The following is a 21,124-nucleotide window of genomic DNA, read 5'->3' on the forward strand; positions in this document are numbered from 1 at the left end:
TTTACAATGAAATTGAAACTTCTCTTTAGAAAGAGGTTTTGTCAAAATATCAACAACTTTATCTTCCCATTTGCAACAGGTAAGTGACACTTGCTTTCCTTCGACATCTCGTCTAATGAAGTGATGTTGGAGAGCAATATGCTTTGTCCTTGCATGAAAAATAGGATTCTTTGCCAAGACAATGGCACTTTGGTTGTCACAATACAATGGTGTAGGCTCTTGTTGAGGTAGACCTAAATCTTGAAGCAATCTTTTAATCCATAAGGATTCTTTAGAGGCATTAATACATCCTTTATATTCAGCTTAGAACAAAGAGAAATGGAACGTTCTTCTTTAATTTTCCAACAGCTTGCACTTGAACCAACGTAACAATATCCACAAGTAGATTTCCCATCATTGGGATCTCCACCTAGATCTGAATCAGTAAATCCTTTTAAAGAAAAATCAGAATTCACATCAATATAATTTTGGTCACTCATATAGAGTAATAAATCCTTTGTAGTCAGCTGGTCGTGAGATATTTAAACCCGCATATTTTTCATTACTAATGGCTCAATTGTTAAGAAAATGAGTAACTTCCCAACTCACTAGGGTATCCACTTCAAACAAAAGGTACAACTGAATAATAATAGTTAAGTGGCAAAAAACATGGGAATGTCTTGACATGATTTGAATCATAATGACTTTACCTTCATGGCCAAAATTGAATGAAAATAATGCTCCTCTCTTCAAAATAGTGGTATCACTTCGAAAATTCATTTTCATCCTGAAGAGTTACCGGAGAAGGCTTGGAGCTTCAACAATCGAGGGAAAATTCATAGAGACATTCGTAGACAAGCTAGACTTGTGATATCTTTCTCTCTATCTCTCTTCATTTAGAAAATTAGAACTGAAGATTCTTTAAAAAGCTGGCTAGTGGGTTTGTCTCACTAGTCTGTGTAGTGAGCTCCCTTAGAGTTTCTTGCAAACTCAGTCATTGTCCACTAGGACTGCATAAGCCCTTGCTAGTTACTGTGTTTGAAATCCCAATTCCAATTTTCTCCAGTGTCACCCACAATTGCAAACAACCTAGATGGTGTAAGAAATATAAAAACGGGTGACGTAAAACTTCATGGAATCCTCTTCCTCCATAGTACGACCAATGGCCTCAAGTTGATCTCTGACATCCTTAATCTTAAGAAGATTTTCCTATAAGGACATGTGTTTATCACTAATAATAGAGAATAGTTGATTCTTTAGAAAGAAGCCTCTGCTTTTATCTTATGTCTTGTGGAGATCCTTTAGTGTTGTCCAGATCTCAAGAGTTGTCCTTCTAGGGGACACTTGAGGTAGTTGATCATTAGTAACTGAAAGTTTAGTAAGCATAACCGCTTCACGATTATGCTCATCAAACTTCTCTTGAGTGGCACCAACTGTGGTAGGACGAGCCTTGGTACGCAGGGGCCAGAACAAGCGCCTCAAGGCGACAGTACTCAAAGATTGTCATCATTCTCTGCATCCAGGTGTTGTAGTTCTTTCCATTGAAATGCTGATTACCTTCTAGCATGAGACTAGTGAGAGATGCCATTGTATGTTTTTCAATGAAAAAGTGTGAAAAATTTGTGATGGCACGAACTTGAGATAGATTGACGAAAGACCCAAAAAATTTGAAGAGACACTAGAATAAGAGCTTGAAAAATCCACAAAGAACTTGAAACTAGATTTTGAATCCACTGACTCGAAAATCAAGGCACAAAAAACATGAACCCATAAAAAAGTGAGACTAACCCAGTTGAGATCTGCAAAAACCCAATAGGAATATGCAAAATTTAGTTAATTCGACACAGGAATTGAGGGTTTTCAAAATAACCGTAGTCATGGATTAAAAAACTTGAATTTTTTTTGCAAAATTCTTGAACAGAGGGCAGATTTGGAAAAAAAGGCAGATTTTAAACCATGCAGCACAAAGAAAATTGCAAAAAAAATTTGGACATCGAATCCCTAGTCGGTTTTGGAGGAAACAAAGATGCAAATTTTGAACACTAGCAAATATTTCAAAATTTTTGAACTAATAATTTCAAAATGAAATAAAAAATCATCGAAGAGGCCCAAAATTTGCTTTGATACTATATTATGGTAAAATAATGAATGTGTTACTAAACAAAGATCATGAATGATCTATATATACAAGATACAAGAGAATGTTTCTATAACGAACAAGAGAGAGGAAACAAAAACATTCTTGTATAGTGAAAAAGAAAGTTTCCATAATGAACAGGAGGAGTTTATGGAAACATTACAAAAAGAATGACCATTAGAAAAAGACGAAAGAGAGAAAATAGAAACTATCTAATATAGTAATAGTACTATGTTCCAGGGATGAAACTCAATCTACTCTCAGTCAATCAGATGCTGTGACACTCTCCATTGTTGGATACAGTGTAATGAGATTCGGACTTGGCTCGGACTTGGCAAGGGTAACTTGACTCGTGACTCGGCTCTGATTCATGACCCAGCTCGGCGGTGACTCGGCAAAGTGAAAAAACCTCGAAATTTTGAGATTTTTTAGGATTTAAAGAACATTCCATGCACCCATTATTGAATAAAGCGTAAAGACACAATAACATCATTAAATAGAAGATAATTTGATCATAATGCACATGCCACATACTTAAAGTTAAAAACTTAAAACTTAAAAGTCAAACATCGATTACATAAGTACAATACTACAAAGTTACAAAGTTACAAAGGTAAATTGCTAAAAGTAAATACTATATTACTAGTAATTAAAGTCAAACTAAGATAAATCCATGCAAACCATCAAAATGTATATGTATTATCATTTATGCATTATGAAATCCAACACATCAAGATTCAATAGTTATCATCAAATTCAAATGTTCCAAATGCTGATCATATATTAAGTTAAACTGTTAAACAAAAAGTTAAAACAAGACTATAAGTCTACAACTATGGCTCCTAGTCGGAGTCATCATCATCCTCATCCTCATCCTCAAGCTCATCGTCATCATCATCGTCATCCTCATCCTCATCCCCAACCTTAGCCTCAACCTCAGGCTCAGGCTCAGTATAATCTATAAAATGCCTCTTAGTAAGGCATCTAAGGTAGGTCCTGGATGTCTCAGTAGCCATAGCATCAGCTCATGAGGTGCCTCTAGGATCAACTGTACTCTCTGCCTCTGGTTCTGCCAATGTCTGTGAGGTGCCACTAGGAACAACTGGAGCTCTCTGGCCCTTTGCTGCCATAGCCACAGCCTCGGCCTGGCCCTCTCTATCTACCCGGTCAAGCCATTGTAGGTCCTCATCATCAAAGACAAGATCAGTAGCCTCAGTGATCCAATTAGACTTTGGATCAACCTCCTCTAGAGTAATCGGAGAGGTGTCACTATCCAAAATCTCCTTGATCCAAATGCGCAGGTTGTAGTGCACAAAGACTAGACTATTCATTTTCTGCACAGACAACCTATTACGCCTCTTCGAGTGGATGTGCTCGAACATGCTCCAGTTGCGCTCACATCCAGAAGCGCTACTTGGTTGGCCCAAAATGCGGATGACGATTTGCTGAAGGTTTTTGGTTGAAGGCCCAAACATTTGCCACCATCTATCTGAATTTTGAAAAAAGGAAAACAAAAAAATATTAGTCTCATTTCAAAATTTGAACTATAAGTTTAAAGCTAGAAATTTAGAAACTAGATTGTATAAGGCTTAAGCAACAATCTTTACCTGGCTGCAATTTTGTACGACCTTCTTTGCAAATTTGACTTGAAAAAATGGGCCCTGATGCATTATTATAGGCATCCATCTCGAGCAATATATCTGTGGGATTAGGGGACATCTTCGATATCACTGTGTACAGGCCACTAAGAACCTCCTCATTTGCCTTGAAATCATCACAGAAACGGTATGCCGGATTGAGGTAATAGGCTGCTACCTGGATGGGCTTATGAAGCTGATTTTGCCATCTCCTATCAATTATGTCCCAAATAGGGCCATAGTTTTCCTCAACTCTTACATATTTGGCCTTAATAGTCTCCTTGACCCTATCCATGCCCTCATAAATGTAGCCCATAGAGGGCTTCTCGCCATCAGCAACTCGTAGGAGGGCTACAAGGGGCTCGGTGATCTACAAAACAATTAAACAAAAAAACAATTTAGTGAATGATGAAACTTTGCAAAGTTGCACAATGAAAATAAAACAAAAATATGTATGAGACAAATTAATTTATAAAATTTTAAGACTTAAGCTTTTAAAATTTAAAATTACCTCCACAATCTTCGAACATGGCTCCCAAACATCATCATCATCATAAATGCATTTTGTTGCATCTATCCCTGCAGGGTTGCTCGCAAAGGAGGAGGAACTCCATTCTGGACCAACAAACATGCACCTCAACTCTAACCTTGAACTAAGCAAGGATTTTAGTGTGATAAAGTTAGAGGCAAATCTTGTGATACCAGGACGAGCCAACACCTTTCCCTTCATGTATTTCCTCATAGTGCTGAAGACCAAGGCATGATTATAGATGAACTTACAAAGATTTTTGGCCTTGGTAACACATGATTTCACCCATAAAAGCTTGCTAATATCCTTTAACATGAGGTCGATGCAATGGGCCGCACATGGAGTCCAAAAGATTTTTGGGTGTCTCTCCATCAATAGTTTTCCTGCAGCAATTTTAAATTAGTTAGTAAACAATGAAAATTTTTGATGTATTATTTTCAAAATTTAATGAAAAACTAGAACAAATTTTTTAGAAGTAGAACTTAGAAAGTTAGAAGTTAAAATTTTACTTGCAGCAACATAATTAGCTGCATTATCTGTCACCACTTGGACAACATTGTCTTCCCCCACCTCCCTTATGACCTCCTCAATAGTCTCACATAAGAATTTTGTATTTTTCACACATGAGGAAGCATCTATGGACCTCAAAAACATGGTGGATCCTGAAAGTGAAAATTAAACAAAATAATTATCATTCAAGAATCAATACTCAATAAAACAAAATTTTCGTTATTCAATAATAGCATACATTAAATTTTAGACTTCAAGAAGTAGAGCATGATGAATTACCTCCGCTAGAAACAAGAAAATTTAGGAGGGTTCTGGACCTCCTATCTGTCCATCCATCTGTCATGATGGTACACCCTTTTTGGCTCCAAATCTTTTTGTGGTCCTCCAACTCAAGTTTCATCTCCTCAACCATATCTAGCAAGAGGGGGCCACTCAACTCATCTTCAGTGGGGGCTTTGAACCCTGCACCACAGATGGAAACTGCATCAATCATCCCCTACCAATAAGGAGTCCTATTACATTTATAAAAACATTTTAATTAGCATATTTCAAATTTTCAACATCAAGTTAAAAGTATAAAATTGAATATAAATTTTAAAACTTAAAACGTAAAACAATCAAATATAAATGAAGTTGAAAACTTGAAGTACCTGGCTGCTATAAATGGAATGTCGCAGAAAAACCAAAACTTGCAAATTGCTCTTACTCCAGCTTCATGTATCTCCTTATTCCAGCCCATGCTCTCAAGTGAGGGTTGTGCATCAGGAGTGGTACGCGGTACAAAAAAGTTGTCCAACTTACTAGATTTTCTGACTCTAGGACGAAGAATAGCAGCACTACTAGAAGGGGCAGCAGTAGTAGCATCACTAGAAGTGCAAGGAATAGATGTAGAAGAAGCACGAGCAACAGAAGCACTAGGACGATAGGGGGGACGGGAAGAACCTTCTCCAACATAGCCTATTGACTCAGAAACATTTGCAGATGAGCGTGGAAGGGAACTAGAACCAATCTGAGCTAACTCTTCTAATTTGTTTTTTAAAATTCTTTTTCTTGTTCATATTTTTCCAAGGCTACATAACAAAAACATTGAGCCTCAATAGTTGCAGCTCCACAAGGCTCAATATCATGACCACGTAAGCTAGCAATATGGTATTTTAATCTATTTATCCCCCCACTATTAATGGTTTTGCAAAATAGGCATTTTGTTTGAGTTCTCTTTCTACCCGGAAATGCTATGGTGAACTTCCAACACTCATATTTTTTGTTACCTTTAGAGAGCTTGGGTTTTTTACCTCCAGAAGCCATTATGACTTAATTAAGGAAAAATGTAAAGGTTGCTGCAATAAGACATTTTAGACCAAATATTACCATTTCAGCATTGCATTTTATGAAGATCTAAAGTTATAAAAATACTCATAAACAAACAAAAAAAATTCATGCAAAAAACCCATAAGCATAGACAAAAAAATCATCAAAATCTAAACAATCAAGTCTCACCTCTTTCAAATGCTTTGGGAAGTGTTGAGAAGAGCTCCTATAAACTCCTTGATGATTTAAATGCAAGCTCCAATGTCACAAATGCAAGCTTTTCTCCTCCTCCTTTCAGCTGGTTGCAAAACAAGAAAACTCTATTTCTCTTCTTTTCACTATAGACTGTTATGTGAGCCCTTTTAGGGTTATGAGTGAGAAATGTAAAAAAAATAAAATAAAAAAAGTTGCAAAAAAATAATATTTTAATGGTTGAATTTTTGCCTGCCGCGGCTGGGTCAAGCTCAACCGAGTCAGGCGAGTCACTCCTTGTGACTTGCCGCTCGCGAGTCACGAGTCATTATGACTTGGTGAGGTCAGCACGGCTCGCTGACTCGTGTGACTCGCGTGACTCACCGCGAGTCACATTACCCTGGTTGGATATCACCTTCAATTCATATTAGTGCACTATCATTGATAGGGATACTTAGTTTGTTGTTGTAGTCGGCCTTGAGGATCACGGTCTTTTTAGACTTGTTGATTTTGATGATTCTCAAGACTTAGCTATGGCTGCTCAGTGGTCTTCTATCAACTCACTTTGACATCAGCGGTATGGGCACTTAAAATGTGCATTATCTCTCTCAGATTGCTTGGAAAGAGCTTGTTCTCGATTTTCTAGAGATTCAGACTCATCTTGGAGTTTGTGATGCATGTTAGGCTGGGAAGCAACATCGCACACATTTTCCTATTGGCGATTCATGGCTCGCTTCTCAGGTACTTCAACTTGTTCATGCCAATATTTGCAACCCTATGGCTACTCCTGTTCTTGGGTCAAGGCATTTTCTATTGTTTGTTGATGATTGTAGGAGAAAAATGTGGGTATATTTTCTAAAAAAGAAATTAGATGTGTTTTATTGTATTTCAAAAGTTCAAACCTCTAGTTGAAAAGAGTCTGGGAAATCTATTATTGCTCTTAGGATAGATAAATGGGGTGGGGGGGGGGTGAGAGAATTTTGTTCTATTGAATTCTCTAGCTTCTGTGATACTCATGGCATCAAGCGCTAGTTAACTACAACCTACACACCACAACAAAATAGTGTAGTTGAATGTTGGAATAGAACAATCACCGAGATGGCTAGATCCATGCTCGAACACATACATGTTGTGAAGAAGTTTTGGGCAAAAGCAGTTGACACTATAGTTTACCTTTTGAACTGGTCATCCACTATGGCGTTCAAAGGTAAGATTTCAGAAGAGGACTGATTCTAGGGATAGATCTGGTGCTAAGGGATTTAGAAAACCTAGATGCTGCCAAAACAATGAAAAATGACCTCTTTTTTTTCTAGAAAAAAGGGCAAAAAAAAATCTTGGTTGTGTGAGCAAATTCCGTCTACAAAAAATGGTCTCCAGAAGTTACAAGCAGAAAACCTATGATGTTTAACAAAGAAAGCCTTTGTGAGACCCACGATTTGTAGCAAGAAAGTTGCCATTGCAGCAAAAAACACCTCCCAAATTTGCAAAAGCAAGTGCCACGGAGATTTCAGAAGAAACGAGCCAATTCCGACAAACTGAAATTTTTCAAAAAGCATTGAAAATTCATTTTGAATTTTATTTGAAAAATTTGTCAAAAAAGGTACTATGGCTTTGATACCATGGTACAAAGTAATTGGTAAAGTATTTGCTTGTTATTAACAATGATCAATAGATCAATATATACAAAAGAATAAATGATGTTTCCTTAGGAAACAATCGTAAAGAATAGAAACATTCTATTCTAGCTAATAGTAAACTAACAACTAACTTAATATTAGAAACATTCTAATATTTACAATAGATTACAAATAGATAACCATTAAATAATATTAGACAATAATAGAAGCTATCTATGTATCGTAATAATAAAAATGTTGCCCTCAACTTTCTTCCCCAGTTCCAATTGTCTGATAAAGAGTTTACAAATGTTAAGGAGAGCACCTCTTGTGTTATAGAAAGGACAAGGAGATGGATTGAAAAGAAGACAAAAGATTATGCTCATTCTTCTACAACAAAGGGGACTCCAAACAAAAAACAGAGCACACCCCAAAACCTTAACATCCAAAGGTTTCAATCAACACAGACTCTGTCACTTAAAGAATCAATTTGCAGTCTGGAGGAGATATGGAACAACCTAAAGACAATAGGAGGTTAAAGACCATCTATGAAGAGGATGCACAGACACAGTTCATAGGAGAAAACAGACAAAATAATTGATGTTCTCATTCTTCCATCAACAAAAAAATTGTCAACTCTTTATGCTCCTCTTGATAGTGATTCCCTTCAGCTAAACTGGTTAAGATAGTATTTCCAATTCTCTCTTTGATAATTCTAATTTTTCTGTACTTGGTGATTCGTCCCATCTGATTCTGCCCTTCTGCCACCAAATAATAGAATTGGGTTTAAAAGGTGGTGGATAAAAAGAAAAGGTACATCCCAATGATGGATACTAAAGTTGACACAGTGGCTAAGTTGTTACAGGATATACCTAAGCTCATGAAGGCCAAAATGATGTCAAGAATGGTTGCTAATCTTGCTTCTGGTCACAGAATTCTGGAAATCGTAGACTTGGAGATAAAGATGAACATGAAATCACAGAACAAGACTTCAATTTGAGTGGAGTTGATATGGGCCCTGCAACTCTTGAAGGTGATTTCTATAATGTGAATTTTTTTACGAGCATGTTGTCAAAAAAGTCCAAGGCTCAAGAATTAAAGAATGTAAGCTTACGAAAACAGATAAGTCCCTTAGTCTCCTTCATTCAGTCTATCTTACAAACTAATGACCAACCAAAATGCAAAGCTTCTAGCATCCTAATAGAAGGGTTAAGACTCTGGTAAGCTGAAACAAATCATGAATTGTCTATTTATCACAAAGGCAGTTGAGAAATGGATAAATAAGTTTACACTTGACTATATACTATATATTGAAGAATTCATGAAAGTTTACATTCAAATGATTGAAATGATGAAAGCTTTGAATACTGATCTAAAAAATATCGAGAAAGAAAAAGAATAACTTAGCCATGATCTGTAGAGAGTTCAGGAAATTACAAATGCATTCACTTGTTTTAGTTGTTGAAGGAGTTATCAATGACCCCAAGGAAAATGAATCAGTTGTGTGGTAAGCTGAAACAAATCATGAATTGTCTATTTATCACAAAGGCAGTTGAGAAATGGATAAATAAGTTTACACTTGACTATATACTATATATTGAAGAATTCATGAAAGTTTACATTCAAATGATTGAAATGATGAAAGCTTTGAATACTGATCTAAAAAATATCGAGAAAGAAAAAGAATAACTTAGCCATGATCTGTAGAGAGTTCAGGAAATTACAAATGCATTCACTTGTTTTAGTTGTTGAAGGAGTTATCAATGACCCCAAGGAAAATGAATTAGTTGTGTGGGCGGATATATTAGAATGGAAACTTTTTATGCTTGAAGAATTAGACACTGAGATAAGATCAAGCTTGGGACCAGGGTAATGTGACTCGCGGTGAGTCACGCGAGTCAGTGAGCCGCGCTGACCTCGCCGAGTCACAATGACTCGTGACTCGCGAGCGGCGAGTTATGAGGAGTGACTTGCGTGACTCGCCTGACTCGGCTGAGCTTGACCCGGCTGCGGTAGGGAAAAATTTGACCATTAAAATATAATTTTTTTGCAACTTTTTTTAATGTTTTTTTAAACTTTTCTCACTCATATAACCCTAGAAGGGCTCACATAATAGTCTATAGTGAAAAGAAGAAAGAGAGAGAGAGGTAGAAGAGAAATAGAGTTTTCTTGTTTTGCAACCAGCTGAAAGGAGGAGGAGAAAGGCTTGCATTTGTGACATTGGAGCTTGCATTTAGATCATCAAGGAGTTTATAGGAGCTCTTCTCAACACTTCCCAAAGCATTTGAAAGAGGTAAGACTTGATTGTTTAGATTTTGATGATTTTTTTTGTCTATGCTTATGGGTTTTTTGCATGAATTTTTTTGTTTGTTTATGAGTTTTTTTATAACTTTAGATCTTCATAAAATGCAATGCTGAAATGGTAATATTTGGTCTAAAATGTCTTATTGCAGCAACCTTTACATTTTTCCTTAATTAAGTCATAATGACTTCTGGAGGTTAAAAACCCAAGCTCTCTAAAGGCAACAAAAAAGATGAAAGATCCCTGATGAATCTCTGCCGCTAATCTGCTGTAGCTTTATTATATTTTTTCTTTTTAATTTTCTTTTTCCTGTTTATTAAAGTTTTCTTGTAGAACTAGACGGAAATGCAGAAGAGTTTGTTTGTTTTTGCGTTTTTGATGATTATTCAACATAAAAATGAGAATGAGCAAATGATATGAAAAGAGTTTGAAAATAAATAACAATATGCAGCAAAATCAGAATTGATACAAATTGTACTAGGCAGATCTCTGAATTATAGAGCCAAATAAAGGGATCCAGTACATTTTCCCTAACAATGACGTCAAACTGGCTGATGGAAACGACTTTGAACATGCAAATGTCTGCTGCTGATTATTTGACTCTATATTTCGAAGTGCTACAAATGGCGGCTACTGCTACAAGGCTCACTTTCCCATGTACCAATAATCGTGCTCACTTTCCCATGTACCAATAATCGTGCCTAGCTAAACAATACTGCAGACCCAAGCTGAAATGGCGTCCTCCTTCCCTGATAACAGTTGATACCACTGTAAATTCCAAGACCAAATACTGTTGAGGGTTACGTCCCAGCTAGTATATACCCAATGCTGCTGAGGGTTACGTCCCAGCCAGCAATTACCCTAGGGTTTGCGTCCCAGAATGCAAATCGCTCAAGCAGAGCAAATCTGAAAAGAAGTGTTTGAAAAATATGCATAATGATGAGAAATGGCGCCCATCTCCTTATAACCCCTTGCAAAGCAATTCGAACCCTAAAGTGACCCCCAATTGGCGTTGGCTATAAAAATGAATTAAATCTTATTTTAAAGTGACCATGTCACTAGAAAATGACCTTTTCCACCATAGTAATAAATCCGCTCACCGAATTGCCCTGAGACCAAAGAGGAAGATTTAGAGAATTTCAAGACCTTTCCAATGAGCTATCATAACATGGGATACACATCCAGATGAGGCCAAAATTCCCTTATTACTCCAAAATGGCTATTAACTTAGCCTTATTTAAATATTAAACGCTAACTTAGGAAATATTAAAAATATAACCCAAATAGCCACAAACTGCCCAACTGACATCACAAACCATAAAATCATCCTGTCACTTGTCTGTGACTGAAGTCAGAAATCAAGGATCCACTGGCAGTCTCATCCCTAAAATCTAGGGATGCTCTTAAAATTTAGAAAACAAGCCCTATCCCTTTGAAACTGAACCCAAAGGGTCATCTCATGGAAACCCAGCCCTGGGCATGATCATACTTCCTAAAAAGTAGGAATGAACCCCATAAATGTAGGAACTGCCTCCTAAAAACAAGGAACGACACCCAACTGATCAATACCCACCAGAAAACCAAGTCCCCAACACTGAATAACCATACTAGGTCTCTATCCAACCCTGTCAGCCTACAAGACCCCATAATAAGCTGAATCACATGTCTCTGTTAGATTGAGCTAGAGTGGGGACATGACAGTTCTCCCCTCTCGGAGATGCTTGCCCACAAGCAACTGTAATGCAGGATGCTGTAAAATGCTCTCACCCTCCTAGGTGGCATCCTCTATGGGAAGATCTCTCCATCGAACCAAATACTCTCAAATCACCCGGCTTCTCAGCCGCCGTTCCCTCAGCTCAAGAATCTCATCAGGGACCAAAATCAATTTACCTTCCTCATCCATAGGAGGTAATTCGGGTGAGACTATAATATGCTGTCCAAGGGCCTTTTTCAGGCAAGATACATGAAATACATTATGAATTTTGCTGCCATGTGGTAACTCAACCTCATATGCAACCTCTCCCACTCGCCTGAGTATCTTGTATGGACCATAAAAACGTGGTTTGAGCTTCTCAGCTCCCCCCCTTTTTAGGGTGCTCTGCCGATATGGTTGTAAACGTAGAAAGACCGTATCATCCACCTCAAATGCCCTCTCAATCCTGTGCCTGTCAACGTACATCTTTTGCTGATTTTGGGCCTGCTGCAAATTCTCCCTAAGAGATCTCATGACATCTTGGTTCTCTTGTAACCAATCCTGAGCCAAGGGAACTCTACTGTCACCAAATGCCAAATCAGTGAAAGATAATGCCTTATATCCATAGAGAGCTTTGAAAGGCATCATGCCAATGGACATATGATGCGTAGTATTATAACATTACTTGCCCAAATGCAGCCAACGCACCCATACTTTTTGCTGCCCTGACACAGTTACGCAAATATCCCTCAACCCATTTGTTAACTATTTCTGTTTGCCCATCGGTTTGAGGGTGGTAACTAGTACTAGGTGTTAACAAAGTACCAGTTAGTGTAAAAAGTTCTTGCCAGAAGGAACTCATGAATCTACTGACCTTATCACTCACAATGGTCTTGGGAAGACCATGAAGTCTAAAAAACACCTCCCTGAAGAACAACTCAGCCACCTACGATGCTGTAAAATCTAATGCAAATGGAAAGAAGTGGGCATACTTCGTTAGCCTATCCACAACAACATAGATGCAATCTTTCCCCTGAACCCGAGGAAGACCTGTAATGAAATCCATGGAGATCCCTGTCCACTTCTGTTCCGGTATAGGCAAGGGCTGCAATAATCCCGCTGGGTAGGTATGCTCCGACTTATTCTGCTGACAAGTCATACACTCACGGACATGGCGTAAAACATCATCTTTGAGACCCTTCCAAGAGAATCTCTCACGTACCGCCCTATAAGTCTTACCATATCCTAGGTGTCCGGCTGTAGGAATATCATGGAGAGCATGCAAAATTTGTTCCTTCAACTAAGAACCCGGAACAAGGTAAACCCTGTCTTTATAGTAGATAATATCATCTACCACACTGTATCTGTCATCCACTATCAATCCCTCCATAATCTCACAAGCATGCTGATCTTTGGAGTATTCAACTAAAAGTTGAGCCTTCCAATCTGCTGAAATCTCGCTCAATGAACATAGGGCAGCCAATGAAGGTTTCTTAGAGAGTGCATCAGCCACAATATTATTCTTCCCCTTTATGAATTCGATATCAAAGTCATTAAGCCTGAATTTTGCTAACTCATTTTTGTTGTTGATCATTGAGCTCTGTTTGATTTAGGAAATACTTTAGATTGTTATGGTCTGTTCTCACCACAAATTTACTGCCAACAAGATACTGTCTGAACTTGGCTAACGCATGCATAATAGCCAACATTTCCTTATCATAGGTAGAGTACAACTTTTCATTTTTTTGCAACTTCTTGCTCTCATAGGCAATGGGGTGTCTATTCTGCATCAACACCGCTCCTATACCCAAGCTCGACGCATCATACTCCAGGACAAATGGCTGTGAGAAATCAGGTAGTGCCAAAACGGGGCAAGTACTCATAACCTCCTTGAGTCTATCAAAGACCCCCTGTGCATGTGCTGTCCATCTGAACGATCCTTTCTTTGTGAGATCTGTCAAAGGTGCTGCTAGCTGTGAGAAACCCTTCACAAATCTTCTATAATAAACACACAATCCAAGGGACCCTCGTAACTCAGTAATGTTCCGAGGGACAGGCCAATTCTGAATCGTCTGAATCTTCTCTTCATGCACCTTCACCCCTTCAACATTGATCACATGACCCAAATATAACACCTCCCCCAATCCAAACTCACATTTGGAAAGCTTAGCAAATAGAGACTGACTCTCCATTATGCTAAGTACCTCCCTGGGTCCACCATCTGACGCTGCCCTCAAAATCACCTTTTGCCCGCTAGAAAGAAACTCTAACTGCATACGGTGGTGATCAATAATGTAACGCCCAATACCCTGTAACCACTGCATGCCCAAAACCACATCATAATCTTCTATGGGAAGCACATAGAAGTCATCAGTCAAAGTATAATCTCCCATCTGAATACTAAGCTGTGGAATCCGCTTGGTACAACCCAAAATGGCACCATCAGCCACCTTCACTCCAAAACCACCAAACTCCTCGTACTGTAAGCCACGCCTCTCAACTAATTTTTGATCAATAAAGCTATGTGTAGCACCCGTGTCTACCAAACTGGTGATCCGCTTACCCTTAAGTGTACCTTTCAACCGGAAGGCATGAAACTTAGGATAACTGGAGAGGGTAGCCATAGCTACTTTAGCTGATGCCACAGGCTTAGCGGTGTCTAACTCCAATTGTGTCGGAAAATGCTCAACATCCTTTGTATTATCCTCAATATCAGTATCAGGAACCTCCTCATCTCCTAACTTAGAAGTCACCTCAATCAAATGAACCTTTCCTTTACCCATGCAACGGTGTCCTGGTTCCCATGGTTCTTTGCAGGAAAAACACAACTTTTTCCTCCTCAATTCATTCCTTGTCTCCTGATTCATCCAAGGAGTTTTAGATGAGGTCCCTCCTTTGTTCTGTGTCGTATTGGCCTTCTGTGCAGGCCGTGAATCTCTAAATGGTTTCTTATCTGCCTGATAAGAAGTGGGAACAGTATCCAATCTCAATGTCACATCAATAGCCTCCTTAAGAGTAGCTGGTTGAAAAGCACGTACCAATCCTTTTAGTCTATCCTGCAAACCCTCAATGAACAACATCACACTACGTTTCTGGGGCATATCCGGTACCATAACTGCAATATACTGGAACTCATTAATATAGGCTTCTGCATGACCAGTTTGTTTAAGGTGAGCCAACTTCCTGTAATAAAGTTCTGTATCCTTACGGTCAAATCGTGCAATGAGTCACTCGGTGAACTTAGCATAGGAGTGAACTAAGGCGTGATCCTGGGTGACCAATCCATGGTGCCACCAATCATAGGCAATCCCCTCTAAATGCAACACAACAAACTGAATAGCCTCACGCTCAGGCATGGGCCTCAATGAAAGGTATATGTCCAGCTTGTGGACCCAAGCTCGTGCACTAGTGTCTCCTGAGCCATTATATGGGGTCAATGTAATCTTCCCAGTAGCTCTATTGAGGTCATAATTTTGCTGTTGTTGTGGTAGTCTATTACCACGATCTCCCCTGAACCTGGTTGTATCTCTACGCTGTGCACAATACTGGGGAAGAGGGAAGACGTCCCTAACCTCAGGAGGTAGAGCTCTCCACTCAGCTGTGGCCGTCAAAACTGACTCCTGAAACCCCACTTCTGGTGGTTCCACTTGCGCTGGCCGTTCACCTGGTATGAATTGGGGAAGCAATGGCCTATTCGTAGTAGGTGTACAATGGCGATGCCTCCTACTGGAATGAAGGGAGCTCCCAACGGAAGAATGGGATTGATGGCTGCGCTGACTACCAGCCACTGAAACTGATCTACTTTGCCTGCCTCTGTGTCCACCCATCTCCAAACGCTCCAAGGTATCCTGTAACCTGTCTAGAGCCTGAGCAATCCTGGGCTGAGTAGTGAATAGGGTCCGCACCATCTCTCTTTCTTCTGCCTCTGTAGGCATGCCGTCGCCAGCAGCACCCTGTGCCTCACCCATAGTTGGTATCTGTGCGTCTTTGGCGGCCTCTGCTTGCCACTGGTTCCTCCTGCGCTCGTAGAATCTGTGTATTTCTCCACCAGGATGCATAGATTTGTATTCATTCCACCAACTAGGGACTACCCAGATGCTGAAATGATTTATCAAAAACTTTTATCCAATACTCAGATACCAAAATCTGTTGTGACAATTTCTCACAAACCCTACAGGCTGGCAGGATGTAAGCTCTGATACCACTGAAAGATCCTTGATGAATCTCTGCTGCTAATCTGCTGTAGCTTTATTATATTTTTTCTTTTTAATTTTCTTTTTCCTGTTTATTAAAGTTTTCTTGCAGAACTAGACGGAAATGCAGAAGAGTTTGTTTGTTTTTGCATTTTTGATGATTATTCAACATAGAAATGAGAAGGAGCAAATGATATGAAAAGAGTTTGAAAATAAATAACAATATGCAGCAAAATCAGAATTGATACAAATCGTACCAGACAGATCTCTGAATTATAGAGCCAAATAAAGGATCCAGTACATTTTCCCTAACAATGACGCCAAACTGGCTGATGGAAAGGACTGTGAACATGCAAACTTCTGCTGCTGATTATTCGACTCTCTATATTTCAAAGTGCTGCAAATGGCGGCTACTGCTGCAAGGCTCACTTTCCCATGTACCAATAATTGTGCCTAGCTAAACAATACTGCAGACCCAAGCTGAAATGGCGTCCTCCTTCCCTGATAACAGCTGATACCACTGAAAATTCCAAGACCAAATACTACTGAGGGTTACGTCCCAGCCAGTAAATACCCAATGCTACTGAGGGTTACGTCCCAGCCAGCAATTACCCTGGGGTTTGCGTCTCAGAATGCAAATCGCTCAAGCAGAGCAAATTTGAAAAGAAGTGTTTGAAAAATATGCATAATGATGAGAAATGGTGCCCATCTCCTTATAACCCCTTGCAAAGCAATTCGAACCCTAAAGTGACCCCCAATTGGCGTTGGCTATAAAAATGAATTAAATCTTATTTTAAAGTGACCATGTCACTAGAAAATGACCTTTTCCACCATAGTAATAAATCCGCTCACCGAATTGCCCTGAGACCAAAGAGGAAGATTTAGAGAATTTCAAGACCTTTCCAACGAGCTATCATAACATGGGATACACATCCAGATGAGGCCAAAATTCTCTTATTACTCCAAAATGGCTATTAACTTAGCCTTATTTAAATATTAAACGCTAACTTAGGAAATATTAAAAATATAACCCAAATAGCCACAAACTGCCCAACTGACATCACAAACCATAAAATCATCCTGTCACTTGTCTGTGACTGAAGTCGGAAATCAATGATCCACTGGCAGTCTCATCCCTAAAATCTAGGGATGCTCCTAAAATTTAGAAAACAAGCCCTATCCCTTTGAAACTGAACCCAAAGGGTCATCTCATGGAAACCCAGCCCTGGGCATGATCATACCTCCTAAAAAGTAGGAATGAACCCCATAAATGTAGGAACTGCTTCCTAAAAACAAGGAACGTCACCCAACTGATCAATACCCACCAGAAAACCAAGTCCCCAACATTGAATAACCATACTGGGTCTCTATCCAACCCTGTCAGCCTACAAGACCCCATAATAAGCTGACTCACATGTCTCTGTTAGACTGAGCTAGAGTGGGGACATGACAAAAGATGAGTGTTGGAAGTTCATTATAGAATTTCTAGGTAGAAAGAGAACTCAAACAAAATGCTTATTTTGCAAAACCATTAATAGTGGGGGGATAAATAGATTAAAATACCATATTGCTGGCTTATGTGGTCATGATATTGAGCCTTGTGGAGCTGCAACTGTTGAGGCTCAACGTTTTTGTTATGTAGCCTTGGAAAAATATGAACAAGAAAAAGAATTAAAAAAAAACAATTAGAAGAGTAGCTCAGATTGGTTCTAGTTCCCTTCCACGCTCATCTGCAAATGTTTCTGAGTCAGTAGGTTATGTTGGAGAAGGTTCTTCCCGTCCCCCCTATCGTCCTAGTGCTTCTGTTGCTCGTGCTTCTTCTACATCTATTCCTTGCACTTCTAGTGATGCTACTGTTGTTGCCCCTTCTAGTAGTGCTGCTATTCTTCGTCCTAGAGTCAGAAAATCTAGTAAGTTGGACAACTTTTTTGTACCGCGTACCACTCCTGGTGCACAACCCTCACTTGAGAGCATGGGCTGGAATAGGGAGATACATAAAGCTGGAGTAAGAGCAATTTGCAAGTTTTGGTTTTTTTGCGACATTCCATTTATAGAAGCTAGGTACTTCAAGTTTTCAACTTCATTTATATTTGATTGTTTTACGTTTTAAGTTTTAAAATTTATATTCAATTTTATACTTTTAACTTGATGTTGAAAATTTGAAATATGTTAATTAAAATGTTTTTATAAATGTAATAGGACTCCTTATTGGCAAGGGATGATTGATGCAGTTTCCTTCTGTGGTGCGGGGTTCAAAGCCCCCACTGAAGATGAGTTGAGTGGCCCCCGCTTGCTAGATATGGTTGAGGAGATGAAATTTGAGTTGGAGGACCACAAAAAGATTTGGAGCCAAAAGGGGTGTACCATCATGACAGATGGATGGACAGAGAGGAGGTCCAGAACCCTCCTAAATTTTCTTGTTTCTAGCGGAGGTAATTCATCATTCTCTACTTCTTGAAGTCTAAAATTTAATGTATACTATTATTGAATAACGAAAATTTTGTTTTATTCAGTATTGATTCTTGAATGATAATTATTTTGTTTAATTTTCACTTTCAGGATCCACCATGTTTTTGAGGTCCATAGATGCTGCCTCATGTGTGAAAAATGCAAAATTCTTATGTGAGACTATTGAGGTCATAAGAGAAGTGGGGGAAAACAATGTTGTCCAAGTGGTGATAGATAATGCAGCTAATTATGTTGCTGCAGGTAAAATTTTAATTTCTAACTTTCTAAGTTCTACTTCTACAAAAATTGTTTTAGTTTTTCGTTAAATTTTGAAAATTAAAAGTTTTTTAATACATCAAAAATTTTCATTGTTTACTAACTAATTTAAAATTGCTACAAGAAAACTATTGATTGAGACACCCAAAAATCTTTTGGATTCCATGTGTGGCCCATTGCATCGACCTCATGTTAAAGGATATTGGCAAGCTTGTATGGGTGAAATCATGTGTTACCAAGGCCAAAAATCTTTGTAAGTTCATTTATAATCATGCCTTGGTCCTCAGCACTATGAGGAAATACACGAAGGGAAAGGAGTTGGCTCGTCCTGGTATCACAAGATTTGCCTCTAACAAAATGCATTTATGATGATGATGATTTTTGAGAGCCATGTTCGAAGATTGTGGAGGTAATTTAAAATTTAAATTTTAAATTTTAAAAACTTAAGTCTTAAAATTTTATAAATTAATTTGTCTCATACATATTTTTGTTTTATTTTCATTGTGCAACTTTGCAAAGTTTCATCATTCACTAAATTGGTTTTTTGTTTAATTGTTTTGTAGATCACCGAGCCCCTTGTAGCCCTCCTACGAGTTGCTGATGGGGAGAAGCCCTCTATGGGCTACATTTATGAGGGCATGGATAGGGTCAAGGAGACTATTAAGGCCAAATATGTAGGAGTTGAGGAAAACTATGGTCCTATTTGGGACATAATTGATAGGAGATGGCAAAATCAGCTTCATAAGCCTATTACCTCAATCCGGCATACTGTTTTTGTGATGATTTCAAGGCAGATGAGGAGGTTCTTAGTGGCCTATACACAGTGATATCAAAGATGTCCCCTAATCCCACAAATATATTGCTTGAGATGGATGCCTATAATAATGCATCATGGCCCATTTTTTCAAGTCAAATTTGCAAAGAAGGTCGTACAAAATTGCAGCCAGGTAAAGATTGCAGCTTAAGCCTTATACAATCTAGTTTCTAAATTTCTAGCTTTAAACTTAAAGTTCAAATTTTGAAATGAGACTAATATTTTTTTGTTTTCCTTTTTTCAAAATTCAGATAGATGGTGGCAAATGTTTGGGCCTTAAACCAAAAACCTTTAGCAAATCGCCATCCACATTTTAAGCCAGCCAAGTAGCGCTTCTGGATGTGAGCACAATTGGAGCATGTTCGAGCACATCCACTTGAAGAGGAGTAACAGGTTGTTTGTGCAGAAAATGAATAGTCTAGTCTTTGTGCACTACAACCTGCGCATTAGGATTAGGGAGATTTTGGATAGTGACACCTTTCCGATTACTCTAGAGGAGGTTGATCCAGAGTCTGATTGGATCACTGAGGCTATTGATCTTGTCTTTGATGATGAGGACCTATAGTGGCTTGACCAGGCAGATAGAGAGGGCCAGACTGAGGCTGTGGCTATGGCAGCAGAGGACCAGAGAGCTCCAGTTGTTCTTAGTGGCACCTCACAGACATTGGGAGAGCCAAAGGCAGAGAGTACAGTTGATCCTAGAGGCAGCTCACGAGTTGATGCTATGGCTACTGAGAGATCCAGGACCTACCTTAGATGCCTTACTAAGAGGCATTTTATAGATTATATTGAGCCTGACCCTGAGGTTGAGGCTGAGGTTGGGGATGAGGATGAGGATGACGATGATGACAATGAGGATGAGCCCGAGGATGAGGATGATGACGAGGACTCCGACTAGGAGCCATAGTTGTAGACTTATAGTCTTGTTTTAACTTTTTGTTTAACAGTTTAACTTAATATATGATCAGCATTTGGAACATTTGAATTTGATGATGACTATTGAATCTTGATGTGTTGGATTTCATAATGCATAAATGATAATACATATACATTTTGATGGTTTGCATGGATTTATCTTAGTTTGACTTTAATTACTAGTAATATAGTATTTACTTTTAGCAATTTACCTTTGTAAGTTTATAACTTTGTAGTATTGTACTTATGTAATCGATGTTTGACTTTTAAGTTTTAAGTTTTTAACTTTAAGTATGTGGCATGTGCATTATGATCAAATTATCTTCTATTTAATGATGTTATTGTGTCTTTACGCTTTATTCAATAGTGGGTGCATGGAATGTTCTTTAAATCCTAAAAAATCTCAAAATTTCGAGGTGTTTTCACTTTGCCGAGTCATCGTCGAGTCACCGCCGAGCCGGGTCACGAGTTAGAGCCAGGTCATGAGTCAAGTTACCCTTGCCGAGTCCGAGCCGAGTCCGAGTCTCGTTACACTGCTTGGGACCTTTCACTTTGACTCGAAAGGTTTGAAAAAT

General features: G+C 38.7%; 3 protein-coding genes across 6 annotated transcripts in view; 2 read left to right on the top strand and 1 right to left on the bottom strand.

Annotated features, from left to right (window-relative positions):
- PTAC7 (plastid transcriptionally active7) overlaps positions 1–21,124 on the top strand; it is a 52,234-nt gene that overhangs the window by 21,633 nt on the left and 9,477 nt on the right. The gene's annotated exons all lie outside the window — the stretch shown is intronic.
- LOC149569372 (uncharacterized) lies at positions 2,878–6,008 on the bottom strand. 2 transcript variants are annotated; one of them, XM_089822092.1, is made up of 2 exons: positions 5,443–6,008; positions 2,878–5,304 (listed from the first exon to the last, which is right to left on the bottom strand). In XM_089822092.1, the coding sequence occupies exon 2, from the start codon at positions 3,589–3,591 to the stop codon at positions 3,142–3,144; it is 450 nt and encodes a 149-aa protein (XP_089678218.1). In that variant the 5' UTR covers positions 3,592–5,304; positions 5,443–6,008; the 3' UTR covers positions 2,878–3,141. The 2 variants fall into 2 exon arrangements, with proteins under 2 accessions (XP_089678218.1, XP_089678219.1); XM_089822093.1 differs by having other exon boundaries at positions 2,878–5,254; positions 5,443–5,515.
- LOC149569373 (uncharacterized) lies at positions 16,962–20,622 on the top strand. Of its 2 annotated transcripts, XM_089822098.1 has the most exons (6): positions 16,962–18,157; positions 18,296–18,528; positions 18,656–18,805; positions 18,945–19,229; positions 19,384–19,767; positions 19,886–20,622. In XM_089822098.1, exons 1-4 carry the CDS (start codon positions 18,069–18,071, stop codon positions 18,953–18,955), a joined length of 483 nt encoding a protein of 160 aa, XP_089678224.1. In that variant the 5' UTR covers positions 16,962–18,068; the 3' UTR covers positions 18,956–19,229; positions 19,384–19,767; positions 19,886–20,622. The 2 variants fall into 2 exon arrangements, with proteins under 2 accessions (XP_089678224.1, XP_089678223.1); XM_089822097.1 differs by lacking the exon at positions 16,962–18,157 and having other exon boundaries at positions 18,180–18,528; positions 18,944–19,229.

This window comes from Cupressus sempervirens, chromosome 3 (assembly GCF_028749045.1).
Source record: "Cupressus sempervirens isolate cs-2001-9-10 chromosome 3, ASM2874904v1, whole genome shotgun sequence".
Lineage (NCBI taxonomy): Eukaryota > Viridiplantae > Streptophyta > Pinopsida > Cupressales > Cupressaceae > Cupressus > Cupressus sempervirens.

Excerpts from the sequence above, each read along its gene's own strand:
- LOC149569373 (XM_089822097.1), top strand. The coding sequence starts at position 18,315 with ATGATTGATGCAGTTTCCTTCTGTGGTGCGGGGTTCAAAGCCCCCACT. Across the intron at positions 18,529-18,655 it reads TTTTCTTGTTTCTAGCGGAG|GATCCACCATGTTTTTGAGG; the intron begins GTAATTCATCAT and ends TTTCACTTTCAG. Across the intron at positions 18,806-18,943 it reads AGCTAATTATGTTGCTGCAG|GAAAACTATTGATTGAGACA; the intron begins GTAAAATTTTAA and ends AAATTGCTACAA.
- LOC149569372 (XM_089822092.1), bottom strand. The coding sequence starts at position 3,591 with ATGTTTGGGCCTTCAACCAAAAACCTTCAGCAAATCGTCATCCGCATT.